This window comes from Nanorana parkeri, unplaced genomic scaffold (genome assembly GCF_000935625.1).
Source record: "Nanorana parkeri isolate BGI_ZX_2015 unplaced genomic scaffold, ASM93562v1 scaffold327, whole genome shotgun sequence".
NCBI lineage: Eukaryota > Metazoa > Chordata > Amphibia > Anura > Dicroglossidae > Nanorana > Nanorana parkeri.
The window spans coordinates 565,923-580,490 of NW_017306595.1; the positions used below are offsets into that span (position 1 = coordinate 565,923).

At 39.6% G+C, this 14,568-nt stretch overlaps 1 protein-coding gene and 1 long non-coding RNA gene across 2 annotated transcripts in view; one reads left to right on the top strand and one right to left on the bottom strand.

Moving 5' to 3' along the window:
- LOC108788485 overlaps positions 1–14,568 on the top strand; it is a 25,002-nt gene that overhangs the window by 924 nt on the left and 9,510 nt on the right. The window contains exon 2 of the long non-coding RNA XR_001941345.1: positions 8,789–8,792. This is a non-coding gene — a long non-coding RNA (uncharacterized LOC108788485). The remainder of the gene's footprint in view (positions 1–8,788; positions 8,793–14,568) is intronic.
- FCHO2 (FCH domain only 2) overlaps positions 1,837–14,568 on the bottom strand; it is a 134,405-nt gene continuing 121,673 nt past the window's right edge. The window contains exons 20-26 of the mRNA XM_018558243.1: positions 13,970–14,081; positions 13,715–13,870; positions 12,852–12,984; positions 9,118–9,317; positions 5,704–5,768; positions 3,559–3,723; positions 1,837–2,190 (exon numbers count right to left, since the gene is read on the bottom strand). Of these exons, the coding sequence (XP_018413745.1) occupies positions 2,168–2,190; positions 3,559–3,723; positions 5,704–5,768; positions 9,118–9,317; positions 12,852–12,984; positions 13,715–13,870; positions 13,970–14,081 (854 nt within the window). The 3' untranslated portion in view covers positions 1,837–2,167. The remainder of the gene's footprint in view (positions 2,191–3,558; positions 3,724–5,703; positions 5,769–9,117; positions 9,318–12,851; positions 12,985–13,714; positions 13,871–13,969; positions 14,082–14,568) is intronic.

Genomic DNA, 14,568 nt, shown 5'->3' on the forward strand with positions numbered 1-14,568 from the left:
TAAACATTTTATCTCACCCCCCCCCCCCCCCCCAGCTCACTCCAGAATTTCTGATTAGGTTTGGTCAGTGTATTTGTGCAGTCCCTCCCAGTGCAAAGTAACCTGGAGATTTGTAGTGAATAATGTCTGACAATACAGGTGAGGTCTGTGCGTGGCGTTTCAGAAATTGCATAAAGTGAAGTAGCCCTTTAGGTTTCAATCAATAAATGAATTCTCAAGCAACAACAATGGACACTGGAGCAGGCTGGGAAAGGCACCGATGTCAACGCATATACAAAACAAGCTGGCCCTAAAAGAATAAATTCACTGACAGATTTGACAATAACCCTATTGTTGTTTTTGTGTAATTGCACTTATGCTGAACTTATTCAAAAACGTAATAAAAAAAGCAAACTATAGAGTTCAAGATATTTTACGTAAGAGAAAACCTTGTCCCGCTTGACAATATAAGAGGATAGACCAATGACAACTGTCTTGTAGAAAAGGACTTCATAAGTACATTGGTGACACCGCAGACCTTTAGCCACCATTATAAAAAGCAGCCATTTTGTGAGCGCATGTAGTGCTGTAACTGAGGCATTATGGGTACCATTAAGCTAACAAATCCACCAAAGGGTTGCAGCAAAGGTGGCTTGTAGGATGGTTACCCACTTACAGAATGAACAATAAAGTCAATAACTGCGCAGACCTAACTGTTTTGATATGTAATTTTCAGGGAAGCATAGTGCTATTTATACAGAGAGCCTAGGCTAAGCAATCAGCAGATATCATCCAGCATACTAGAAGGTTTTGATCAAAGCATCAAATTTCGGATACTCTGAAAAGCTTATTTTTCTATCACTGATCACGTGTTAATATAGGATTAGAATACTGAGCTCTTAGCATAAATAAAGTTTAGTGTTATCAGACTAATGTGTTGTGACTACCGACTGGTTTACTACCCAGCAAAAGAGACGAAGGATACATATTAACAGCTTGACATAAAATAAAGCAGGATAGACCACGTGAGTGAAAGCAAGCAGATTCCCTGTGTTTCGCCTCTGTTTATTTGGATGCGAGAAAAGGAAGATCTGGGCAAGGCAGATAGAGCTACTTTCATCCTTTGTGTAATACTTGTCACATACAGCACAGTACTTACAGTGATAAAAAGGTAACAAACAGCATGAAAGAGATGAAAAAAGAATCAGTCTTATTAAATACGTAATCAGAAGAGAACAGAAATTCGGGACACTGACCCGTGCGTGGTACATTTAATATGTTGGCACAGACTTGTCCAATGAGCTAACAATTTCACAGGTCACCCCACATGCATTCAGACGGTTAAATATTTCATGTGTCAGGCAAAGCTTGACAGAACACCAGGATGAGCCAAGAAATGGCTGCCTTTAGGCCTGGTGTTAAAGGGTTTTAGGCTTGTGTTGGTGGTATCAGTTTGAGATACTTGTGAGATGATTCAAAATTCACTGGCCACTGTATCTGACATGCAATTGAGCTCCTTTAAGCAGGTTTTGCATTCCCAAAGATATGTATAGGAATACAACACCATCTGACACGAACAGATCCTAATGAGGTTGTTAAGCAAATATTAAACAAACAGGCTGCATTTTGAGAAGAAGGGATCCGTTCACAAAATGGCTGACTCTGTGACAAAACGTCCACAAGAGGTGGTTAGATGTTACCCTGAATTTCTCACAGATGAAGGCTTGTCAAAAAAGAATGATATTGTTAAATATTAATACCGTGGCTATTTACAAGGGTATAAAATCTTGTACAAATGTATACATGATTGCTCTTACTTGTTTTGGAGTTGTTACAAAAAGTTACAGTTTATGCTTTTTGATAAAACAATGGTGGTTTGTATAGGAACATTTTGCCTTTACACAAATAAACTTTTTTTTTTTTTTTTATAGCTGAATTTTGACCACGACTGCAGAAAACTTCAGTGCTACAACATAAATCGATGAGATATTCCACAAAATGACTCATAAAAAGTGCATTTGTATACTCTGTAGTTGGCAGCAATATAGAAATACCTTCTAAACAAGTCAAGAATTAAAATATATATATATATCTATAATTAAAACAGCATGTGGAAGATTTCCGATAAATTAACAGGAAAGCGGCTTGCTTACATCCCGTGATTAAAAATTAAATTAAGTTAAAAGCGTCAACAGTCAGCCATGTATCTTCCTGGAAGAGAAAAGAGTAAGAGATCAGTGCATGCCTACATATATCAAAATGAAAAAATGATTTAAGATTTATACATTACAGTTATACATTACATTACAGACAAATTAATAAAGACCGGTACAAAGAACACTGGAGGATAATTGGAGTAGTAGTCTTGACCAATGTGTTTGAGATATTAGGCCAGCTTTACATCTATGTGTTGTCATAAAGCATGGTGGCAGGGGAGCATTACCACAATGCAGGATCGGCAGTGATATTCATTTGTGCATTGTGGTAATAAAAAAAACTGCTCATTTGGTTTTAGTTGCATTGGCAGTCCAATCAAAATGAATGATATCCCCTAAGAAAACACACAGGATACTGCACATGTGTGAAAAGGGCATTAATGAACTCGATTGATTATTCTTGCCAAATGCTATGCTTTTTCTCCAGTTTTCTTAGGTGTTGCCTTTGTAAATCAGCTCCAGAGTGAACACTAACCACTTGTTAAGCCCCTTTCCTGCCCAGGCCTTTTTTCAGTATTCAGCCCTGCAGTACTTTGACATTTATTCCGTCATGCAATGCTGTACTGAAATTCATTTTATACCATTTTTGGAGGCACATAAGTGGTATTTAATCACCGCTGGGGTTTTTTTTTTTTTTTAACTAACGGTATATAATAAAAAAAGTTCTCAACATTTTGAAAAAAACCCCCTGTTTTTCTTATGCTATGTAATGAAACATTTATTATCCAATTTTTTGGTAAAATATAAAAGACGGGGTCATGTTGGGTAAATAGACACCAAACATGCCAAGCTTTAAAACTGCAAATGCTCGCGAAATCGCAAGAAAAAATACCATGCCTAAAATTGTCCATAGGCGCCGCTTTAAAAGCTTTTACTGCTCATCAGTTCTCAAACTCATTCTCAAAAATGAATCCCCACACAGCTCCTGCCTCATGTATCACTGGCCCCTCCCTTTTAGATTGCCCTCAGGGGCAGGGCCCTCCTTACCATCTTGTCTTGATTTGTATTGTGATTGTAATGTCTTCCTTATATTGTAAAACGCTGCGCAAAATGTTGGCGCTATACAAATCTTGTTATCAGTGATTAATGCCCCTAAAATTATGGCTCACACTCCCACGTTCGCGGTGTTATGTAACGCGGAGGGGGAAGCGCACGTTTTTTAGTGTCATACAAGCGATCAGTCGACTGTAGAGATGGCTGAACGCTTGTATGCAACAGACAGTACCGGCTGTTGACATTCCCAGTCGGATTCTGCTAGGGTCGCGCGCGCGTGGGGGGATGGGGGAATGCCGTCTGCCCGTGTAATCACAGTCACTGTCATATGTACACTTTGCAGAATTGGAAGAAAAAAAAAGTACTGTACCTGTGCAAAACCTCTTTTTCACTAAAGAAAGGCGATAACCTGTGCCCACTAGTTCAATGTCCACACCAGACAGGGTGCTGCTGTCACTGACAAACTGCACTGCCAGAGTGCTTGGGTTGCTAGGTCCTTCTGAGATATCAAATTTTGCCCTGAGTGATCCCGATCCTAAGAAATGACAAAACCAAGGACAAAAAAAGTTAGTCTCTCCACATATATAATGAATTCCTATCTGTAAATCATGTGCAGCATTTATACTGGATGGGTGTTGGCTCTTCAGTGCTACTGGGCATAACATTGCAAAAATTAGTATTATGTAGCTCCTATCAAACCAATCAAGAACTACCTGGTGAGCATAACTACACGCTGTAGCAATAAAGACATTTCTGATTTTCTCCAGGAACACTTTTTATTAAGCTTAAGTGCTCGTTTGTGTCTAGGGACAAAAATAACAAATTTAAATACTCACCTGAAGCGCCGAGCCAGCCAGCTGTCACAGCACTTCCTCCAGTCCGTCTCCTCCTCTGCAGCACATTGGAATCTTTCTCAGCCTCCTCACATCTTTACACTGTGTATAGACATGATGATTTACAGGACCTTAGATCACTGCAGAGGAGGGGAAAGACACTGGAAGGACCAGTCGAAGAAGCTAGCTCGGAGCATCGGGTGTGTATAACTTTTTCTTGCCTAGACACAACGTTAACCCTTGCAATGCGAGGATAGTCAAACTGCAAGGATTACTACAAAAAATGTTTTTCTTGGAGTTCTTCTTTAACGTAAACCTGTGTTTTGCCCATTCAGTTTGCTTAACCACTTCAGCTCTTGTACCCATTATGATGCGGAGCAATCTTTCACATTGACATATCCATTTTTTTCCTTTTTTGGAAGAATAAACTATGCTTTCTTCTGGCAATATTGTCTTGCAGAGATTATGATATTTTCTATCTATAAGCCAGTGTTGGTTTCAAAACCCATCTCCGGATGTAAAAACCTCCAGGTTAACTGCTCCTTTTTGTCTATGGGCCTCCGACCGCTTGAGTGGAGGGTGGAAGAGCATGTGGGTGTCTGTTTTGGAGCCAGCAGGAGCAGGGATGTTAAACCCCCTTCCTGTCCAGGCCATTTTCAGTATCCAGCGCTGAGGTAATTTGACTGGCATTTATTCAGTCATGCAACGCTGTACCAAAATGATTTTTATATCCTTTTTTTGGGACAGATAGAGCTTTGTTTTGGTGGGATTTTTACTAATTAGAGAAAAAAGTACGGAAAACTAAAAAAACAAAACAAAAACAGTTTTCACCAAGTCATATTATGAAACATTTATTATTAGCCAATTTTTTGGTAAAATCTAAAAGATGGGGTCACGTCAGGTAAATAAGTTCCAAAGAGTTTCCCGCAGCACTCCTTACTGGTATGTCCCTTTAAAAAAAAAAGTGGGTGCTGCAGTGATGGTGGTTGGCGCCACTTAAAATCCAAGTTAAAAAAAAAACAAATGAAGAAAAAAAAAATATTAATGGTAAAAAGAAAAAATCAGCAGAAAAATGATAGCTAATAGTTAAATATGAAAACATTTTATAATTTAATTTTTTTTTTAACCGACGTCATATGCAGAACCAAGGTCACACCTACACATAAATCAAAGACTAAATACAACCAACAGTATATTGTCACACAAGAGTGACTGCATTTTGACAGTCACTCCTGCTATGTAACACATAGCAATTCACAGATGTAATTTTGACAGTAATAGCAACGGCATGGGTAAAAGAACTGAACGTAGAAGATATGTCCTAGAATGTAGTATTTTAAGATGCATCTCCTATGTTTAAAATACTCAAGTGGCTTAAACGCCCCATCTCCAGCAGCATATATTTACTGTACTTCCCATTTGCTACCCTTCTGCTTTCTTCAACCATACTCAGTATTTCCATGTAGGAAGGAGCTATGCCTCCAGTAACTTGTGCCTTACACAAAGCTTTCATTTTGCTCCCACCGATTGAACAGAAAAGCATGGGAGCAAAAGGAAGGAAATTATATGCTGCCAGGGATGGGGAAGATTTAAGTTAACATGTTTTGTTAACTTGTTTTGCCCTGCAAGGGCAAAGCACGGATTCACCTTAAAAACAAACACATGCAGATTTCTGTACTTGCCTCCATTTTCAGATTTTTCTGAGAGTGAAGATATTTTCCACAGGGCTTTCATCTGGTCAGCATTCCTTGAAGAAAAATAAATAATGTGAGTTATTTCTTATTGTAAATCATACACAAGATTTATTTTGCTTTTAAAGAAAAAAAGAAGAAAGATCATGGATCCGTATCGTGTAATGGGCCAGGTGTGTATAAGGGCAGATTAGGGGCAGAGATAATGAAGTGGAAAAGAAAAAGGAGTCCAAAACACTTTCTTGCATAGTTCGTCTATAAAAAAGATGCAAAGCAATTCATTTGCTTTGACTAATGAATAGAATAGCAGCCCATATTTAAAACACCCAAGTTTACATAGTCTATCCACATAGGTTGTGCCTAGGGATGCACAGATACTTTTTGAGTACCAGTGCAGACACATGGCATTTTCATGAGAACTACCAGGGTTGCAGCTGGGACCTGGCTCTGGCGCTCCACCACTGTCCTGAAATCATTAGTCTGTATTGTTTTAGAAAAACTGTCACATGACAACAAAAATGTATCAGTACTTGTAAGTACTCGGCAAGTACCAGTAATCGTAAAACTGGTATCGGTGCATCCCTTTATTTATATTTATAAAAACAAAATCGTACATTAAAACAGAGATGCACAAATCCCAGGAGCTCCGTGTGCTCCTTACAAATGATAGCTGCCTCCTAACTTTTGAATTTTTCTCTAGTCTAGGAGCTGGAAAACTATCTGACTACTACTGAGTACAGTACTTGGTATCGGTGCATCCCTAGTTGTGCCCCTTCACATCAATGTATTTTTCACAGGAAGGAAGTTTTTGTATTAACCCTTGCAGTGGAATCTGCAGGGGTAGCTGCTCTCTTTCGTCCAGGGAGGAAAATAAAGTTATACTCACCCGAGTTTCGGAGGCGGCTTGCTCTTGGACAGGTCCTTCAAGCCTTGCTCCACCTCTGCTGCAGAAGCCTAAGGTCCTGCGAGTCATCATGTTCTATACACTGTGTGCTGCGGCAGAGGAGAGAGGCTGGAGGGAGCGCTGACATAGTTGGCCGGCTCAGAGGATTGGGTGAGTATAACTTTGTTATTTTAGACCCTAGACCAAAACAAGCAGTTAACCCTTGCAGGGTGGAGGCAGTCCCAGGGCGAGAGTTAATAAAATTGTTTAATAAAGCTTCCTTACCACACAGCACACAGACTTACACATTAGTGTCCATTTATCTGTACTTTTAGTCAGATGAACTTTCAGATACATTGCTCAAATTGCAACATGTAATATTTTTTTCATACCATGACACACATAAGGTGACACGTGACCTGTAAAATGCAGCTTATATATGTTTGGCACATACAGAATGATGAATGTAGTTTTAATATGATACTCCACATGACTAATTCATAAGTGTAGAGCAGGACAGAGAACTTGTCCTTTTGGCCAATAATTACCTATATTGTTCTTTTCCCATGAGGAGGAATACACATTTGTGTTAACATTTCAGAGCTCAGAGACATCTGTATTCCATAAACACACATTCCGGGATTAACAAAGCATCATTTTACTGTAAATATAGACGCCTTTTCTGTGCGACAAATCAATAAACATATTACACAATTTCTTAGTACTTTTGCACCAGACTGCAAAAAAATTGCCATGCAATTTCTATAAATGTCTGAGAGTCTGCGCCAAAACAAAGAAGCACTACTTCCAATGTTCTCATTTAGAAAGAGCTCTAACATAAACACTATTACCATGGTGCAGCACATACTGTAATGAGGAAGCACAGTGCCGACATGCAGCAAATTCAACACCATTTTCCGCCCCCAATCTGTCACAAACAGTGCCAAATAAGTCAACATATAGAGGTTGGTGCATTTCTTTCCATGTACCAATCTTTGTTATCGTTCCTGTATGGTCCATGAGTTGGCATTGCAGTAAGGCCACATGCTAAAGTGGAATGCTTTGGATTAGACGCAGTTATACTTCAAAAGTCTGCACATGCTCAAAGAAGATAGGTTCCATTAACAAACGCTTTGCCCTACAATAACGTATGATAATATTTCAGTTACTGTGCAAGCACGAAATAAAACTAAGTCTATTGGCACGGTTTGATCATCGTTTCCGAGGTCTTCTAAAATACTGTTCCCAGAGGAAAAACAAACAGACTGCCGAGGCTGGAAATGCCTGTTGATTGCTATCTTTTTCGTTTGAGATAAGCTAGACCAGGGGGTTGTTCTACTTCTCTCTCCACCTCTTGATGTAGACATATACCAAGCTTGTATGTTTGCGAGATGTCAGCCTACCTTCTGATGTTTTGGATAGCTTAAAGTGAACCTGTGCCCTAAATACACATACACTTATGTATTTACATATTGTGAACCAAGAAAAAAAGCCCTTTAAAGTGATATTAAATCCAATTTTTTTTTTCATTTCTCCTTTGAGACCCTTCTTTGCTGGAGGCTGTTTTTTTTTTAAAAGTACTTCTTTCCTCGTTTTCTAGTGTGTCCCAGCCATGCTCTACCCCCCGCCCCCTGCACGGGTGCCACCATCGTTCTAATGGAGGCACCCGTCCCCGCATCGGCTGTGTGCGTCCATAGACACACACAGCCCTGTGGCAGGCCACCCCACTTCCTTCATTGATTGATGGCAGAGGAGCCTATGGCTCCTCTGCCATCAGTATTATCCCTGCAACCCGGAGGTTCGGGGTACGGATCCCTTCGGGACCGGCGGTGGGGACGAGCGCAGCTGAGAGGTAAGTGTGGGGGAGACGGGGGGGCTGGGGTAAAAAATAAAAAGGTCCTGGGCAGAGAATGCATTACGGTAAAAAACGCCCAGACCTTAATACTACATTAATACAACCCCTCAGTCACTTCTGTCACTATAAGCAATGTGGAGAAATGACTATTCAAAGTTCATAACAGTGGCACTGAAAACACAAACCAAATGAAACCCGACTTTAGAGTGTTTGTTGTGATTTTTAATTACTTTACAGTAAAAGCAGCTAGAGAGGTCTTGTTTTAAAGCTATTTTACTGCTCGTTAAGAATATGTAAATAAGAGTATGTTGGTATACTTTAAAGGGCATTTCCACAAGCTTCGTAAAAAAAATTAAAACCTGCAAAGTGAGTAATGAAAATGTGCACATGTATACATCATCACTGCACCTCTTCATTACCACAATACATTCTAATCACTTACAAAAGGTGGAAATGGACTTTAAAGTCAATAGTCTGGGCACAGGTACAATTTAAGCATTCCAGAGGGTTTTCTCAAGTATTAGAAAAGTAGATAGTTGCTACACACTTTGCATTTTTGGTGGCTATTTAAAATACAGTATAGGATTTCATAAAATCTCCACATCGGATTTTAATGACAGAGCAGGTCTATAAACAAATTAAGTAAAATACTATAGAACAAGCTCACCATATTGCAGTAGGTATGGACTGCATGTTTGCGACACCACCATCCACTGGCACCACAACCTGTATATTTGATAATGCACTGGGTACTGCCATGGACTCCGGGTTGTACTTGTAATCCAGCCTGACATCTGTAGTGGTGGGGTTACACTTCCAGTAGGTGGCGAGGTTTAGAGGTGTAGACTGAATTCCATTTGATGACACCTAGAATGAGAACTCGCATATTAGGTCCTTGTAGCCAAGGACAATTTAGGTGACAGGTTTGTGTAGAGAACTATAGTCAATGGTGCAAGAAAAACATAAAACTCAGTGAACCATAAAAGGTAAATAAGCATTACGGATTTTCAGTGATAAACTAAATGATTAAATGTATAAATACATGGAGCGAAACCTATGTAATGTACACAGCAGAGGTTTTGCAATTCAGCACTCCCTGAGCAAAGGTCACAAATTCTTGGACAGCCCTGAAACACTAGAGTACTGGGCTCACTTGTAGATGGACATGGGGCTTAATGCTAAGGACTATTTCAATCAATAAAAAGATAAAAACCATTTATGGTGATGACCATTCATAGCCTCGAGCAATCCCCTGTATTAGGGAGCATATGAGCAGGCCTGATGAAGGACTCAAGTTTGCCATTTCTACACACTGTTTTGACCATTGAACCCCAATTTCACAGCAGTGCTTAAAACATGTTGTACTGAGAAACATTTAGCGTAGAAAGAAATTGCAAATCTAGGTTTACCAATACAGTTACTCAAATGTGACCATGTCTATTCGTTTAACCAAAAAGTATCTACTGTGTATACCTTTCCAGAGATTGAAAGTATTACCACTTGAAGGCAATTTGGATAACACCTTTTTTATATACGTTACATGTTCCCATTCACATTGCATAACTTAAAATGGCTGTTTACATGTTTGCTTCCCCCATGTAATGTTAAGGAGGCGGCTGTGGTAAATAATGAAATAAATGACCACAGTAATTTGTATTAAATCCAAATGATCATATCTGTACTGTGCAGGCAGATCTCATCATTAGTCTGTCCTAACAATGGTCTAAAGATTTAGAAGCATTGTACGAGAGGAAGCTGAGTCTGTCCCTTTACTTCCACTGTCAAACTTCTCCGAGTAGCCTGCAATCTGTGCAAAGGCCTTCACCAAGAAACAAAAGGTAAGAAATATTTTTTCAAAAAATGATTTTGATATTTTCTGAATGGGAACACATAACAAACATACAGTGGGGGTTTCTTAAATTTGACTGCGCAAGTGGAAATGCACTTTAAGAATTGGGTTGCCATTATTATTCTAAACCGAGACTACCTTAGAATGCATACAGCTTTTCTACAACAGTGGCAGTGTAACAGAGGTCACATACTTTTCTGGTGGGGCTGCACATATGCAGCTTTCCTTCTAGACCCTTATGGAAAAGCTATCTACTTGTAAGCCTCCTGGTCGCTCAGTGGACTTAAAATGATATTCTGCTAAATATCTCCCCTGCAGCCCTTATTCCACTCAGTAACCTATGGAAGTCTGTTAAAAATATGTTTCTGTGCAACATAAGTGTTTGTATAACTTGACTATAACTGCTACCATACATGTACATGAAAACCAACATAACGTATATGGTGAACTTTGCCCAGCATTGTAATCAGAATGCTTATTTGTTCACGTTCATCATGAACGAAAGTTAAATAAACCAATTCAGCAATAAAGTACACAAATTTCATGACTACTTCCTACAAATTACTTCCCTGCCAACTGGATTCTGAACTAGTCACCTTCACTTCAGGAACACAAGTGAGCTCTCTCTATACTCATGCCACCAACTATCAGTGCAACATTTTATTGATCATGACTGTTGCCGCTACATTCCTCTAATCCAAAAGCAAAGTATGAACTTCAGCTAACAAGTCACCCACATCCAGCAAATTAGTTACAGGCAACCCTTCCCTCAACAGAAGAAACACAGCCAGACTAAACCTTTAATGTGCACATAGTACAATGCAGTCAGGCATTACCGCCAGCAACACTCTGAAAGTGACCCTGCAATCAGTACAAAAATATAATTTCTAAGGCCCATGTCAGACAAGCAAATCTGTTGCTGGCAACAAATGGCCAGCAACGGATGCATTAAGAGTCCTCTCACCTTCGCTTATGGCATTGCTCTCACTGGCAAAACAAATATGATGTTGCTTGTTGGCTATGCTCCGCTTGCTAGTGATATTCTGATATTCTGTACCATTGATAGAGTTATGCCCATTAGTCAAAGCTGTATTTTTGCATAATTGTCACAAAGGGTGGAGATACAGCAAAGGGGAATAGAGTTCAAGGTCACATGCCAAAAAGAAATGCCCACAGACGTTACAATTTTAAATCTTTGGGTTCTATAATGCGATCATTCAGAATCCCAACTCTCAAACTATTTTATCTGATGAGACCCATCATAAATCGCACAGCAACTAGTTTAAAATTTTACAGTGCTAGTTTTAAATAGAAGTGGTTGTTATGGGGGGGGTAACAAAATAAAACTTCTCAGACTTTAAAGTGATTTTAAACCTTTGGGTTTTTTTTTTCTTTTACAGGGGTCAGACTTGCTATAATACCCTTTTTTTTTATTCCCTTGGTATCCAAACTGCTAGCCCCCACTCCCATGTATGGTTGTTGCCTCCATCAGCTAGCTGGCTGCTGAGGAGAGACCCATGCGCGCACGCTCATGGCCGTGCCTGCACCTAGCTGTGTGCGCCTATAGACAGCGTGTGGGCCAGCCACGCACCCACTCTTGCGGTCACAGTTTGACTGACAGCAGAAGGATCCTATGGCTCCTCTACCCTCCCCCACAACCAGGAAGTTTGGGGAACGCCGACCATCTTTGTGGTCATAGCGGAGGAAACAAATGACCACAGTTAAATGTGTGTGTCTGTTTATGTTAGGACACAGCAGGGGTTTTAGAAAATTAGTGGGCATTTTTTTACCTTAATGCAGAGAATGCATCAAAATAAAAAACACCAAGCATTTTGTACCACTTTAATAGGAATATCTTGTGCTTTTACTAATGTAATTTTTCTCACCAGACCCTAGAACTTAAGATGGCCACAAATATTCTTTCTTAGAATGAGTGATGGTGAAGCATCAAGCTGTCCTTCACTGAGCTGGATCTGTACCTTAGCAAAGCAGACTAAAATACCACCACAAATAAATATTTCCTTATTGACCTTGCAGCCCATTAGTTTTCCTACAGGTTGAAGAAGCTGCATGCTTGGTGTAATAAGGGATGGCAGGGCTCGTATTTATCCCCAAAGATCATTCTAAAAGGTTTGGTCTTCATTCAAATGTCTCATCTGGCCAGCTTTTGAAGTTTTCTTTTGAAGCTTTTGATTGGTACTTTGGAAGGGTGATGCTAAACCCTTTATACATGCATGTTATTACTTTAGTGAGGCGATAAGGCTGCCACAAAGTCACTTCTAACAATGTTCAGAGATGTAGAATAACAGCGAACCTCAACGTGACATCCTAGTTTTCATACAGTACATATTGTCCTTATTCTTTTCCTTCAAAATAATTGCATTTCCTCCATTTAGAACAATTTTTCCAAAGAGAAATGATATACCACTGCTCATCAGAAAACACCTAAGGTGACTACAGCGAGGAACGCAATGCATTTGTGATCCATATACAGCTATAGTCATTATTTTATTATTTTGTCAAAGATTGTGTAAGATATCAATGAGCCCTACCTGGTATTTTAAAATGTCCACATTATAATAGGAGGCAGATGGGTTCTGCTCAGAAGATTTCTTGAGGTAGGCAGTGACTGCTTGCATATTCATCCAGAAGTCTTTACAGTTGTTATCGCTCTGAGAAGGATCGCTGTAAAAGTGGTGTATCAAAGCAAAACGCTCAGAATGAAAACACTTGGTACAATTGATAACTGAATGAATGCAAAAGTGAAAAAACGGCCAACATTTAGACACTGGCATTCATTTCTATTTAGCATAAAAAAATTGACACCTGAAATGTGGTTGCTGTGGCAAACTCAGACAGTTCTTTACCTTTAGACATTAGGAATACGCAAAACATGGGATTATGCAGATACTGTTAAAAACTTCAGATTTCTGTCACCAATATGAATACAAGCATGTGGCATGATTTCAATAAGTATAAAAACATCCATCTAAAACATGATAATACACTATACATGTAAGAAAGCACATGAGCTGCAACAAACTTAAATCTAAACTCCAGGCAATGAGAAATACACAGCTGAAACACTTATGCAGTACATGAACCATTTTACCTTCCAAAGGTTTTATGATCATCCCGTTTGGTGATGCACATACCCCTGAACAGGTTGGTGACCTCATACTTCTTTACTGCAGTTAACCAATACAGTTAGTTCACCAACCTGCCCCTGGACAGTGAAGGAGAAGCAGAATTACAGCACCGACTGCTCCCTTATGTACAGGAGGCTGATATCAGAACAGACTTCAGCATGTATGCTGGTTCTGTGTAACAATTACATTCAATCATTTTTTTAAGGAATCACTGGATAAAAAAAAAAAATAGTGTTGCTTTATATCTGGGAGGACACAAATCATACCTGTATAGAAGCTGAGTATTTGGTAGAATCTGCTCAAGTTTGCTGGTGTTTTTTAACCTGAAGCAAAGCACTGCTGGAGAGGGGTTACTTGTGAACACTTTAATAATTCCAGTTGGAAATGACACCGTCATATCCCCAGTAATCTTGACAATACATCTGTAGAGAAAGAAAAGTATTATAAGCAGGTAAATGATAAATGCTGTATAAATCTCCATATCCCCGTGTGAACTCATGCCTGTAGTGAGAATGACTTACTTTGCTGGGTCTGCTCCTTTGAAGTAAGCATTAACAGACTCTGACAGCGCTACAGCAACAGGTAGAGTGTCCTGAGTTCCTAAGGTAACTGGACTGGGCCCACGGGATATACCTAAAGTAAGTAAAAAGTCACCTATGTGTATGGAAAAGCATAAGCACAAATACCACAAAGCATCACGTCACCCAAAAGTGGTATCTTAGCGTAGATAACAGTGGGTTAAATTGTCAACCAGCCTTTTATAAATTGTCAGGGACTCCCAAGGAAAACATTACATTATCACTATTAAAAGTGGGTCTCACAAATTATGTTCAGTTTCTCGATTTAAAATTACAGCAGATGTACGATTCTGCAGCATGTGCAATGCGGAGCGAGGAATATTTCACTGCGAGAGTCCTTAAACCCTTACAGATTACAAAGTGCATCCCTCCACACCAATCTGTGTGCATTCCTGTGCCAGGCAGTGCAACTACAATTCTTATTTCTTGCACTTTGAAGTACACTTTCTTGAAACGTCTACACATGCCTGTGGGGTGTCGGTGCATAACGTGAATCTGTGCTATGCCCATGCAAAGCAACATGTTCAGTTTATTGTGCCCCC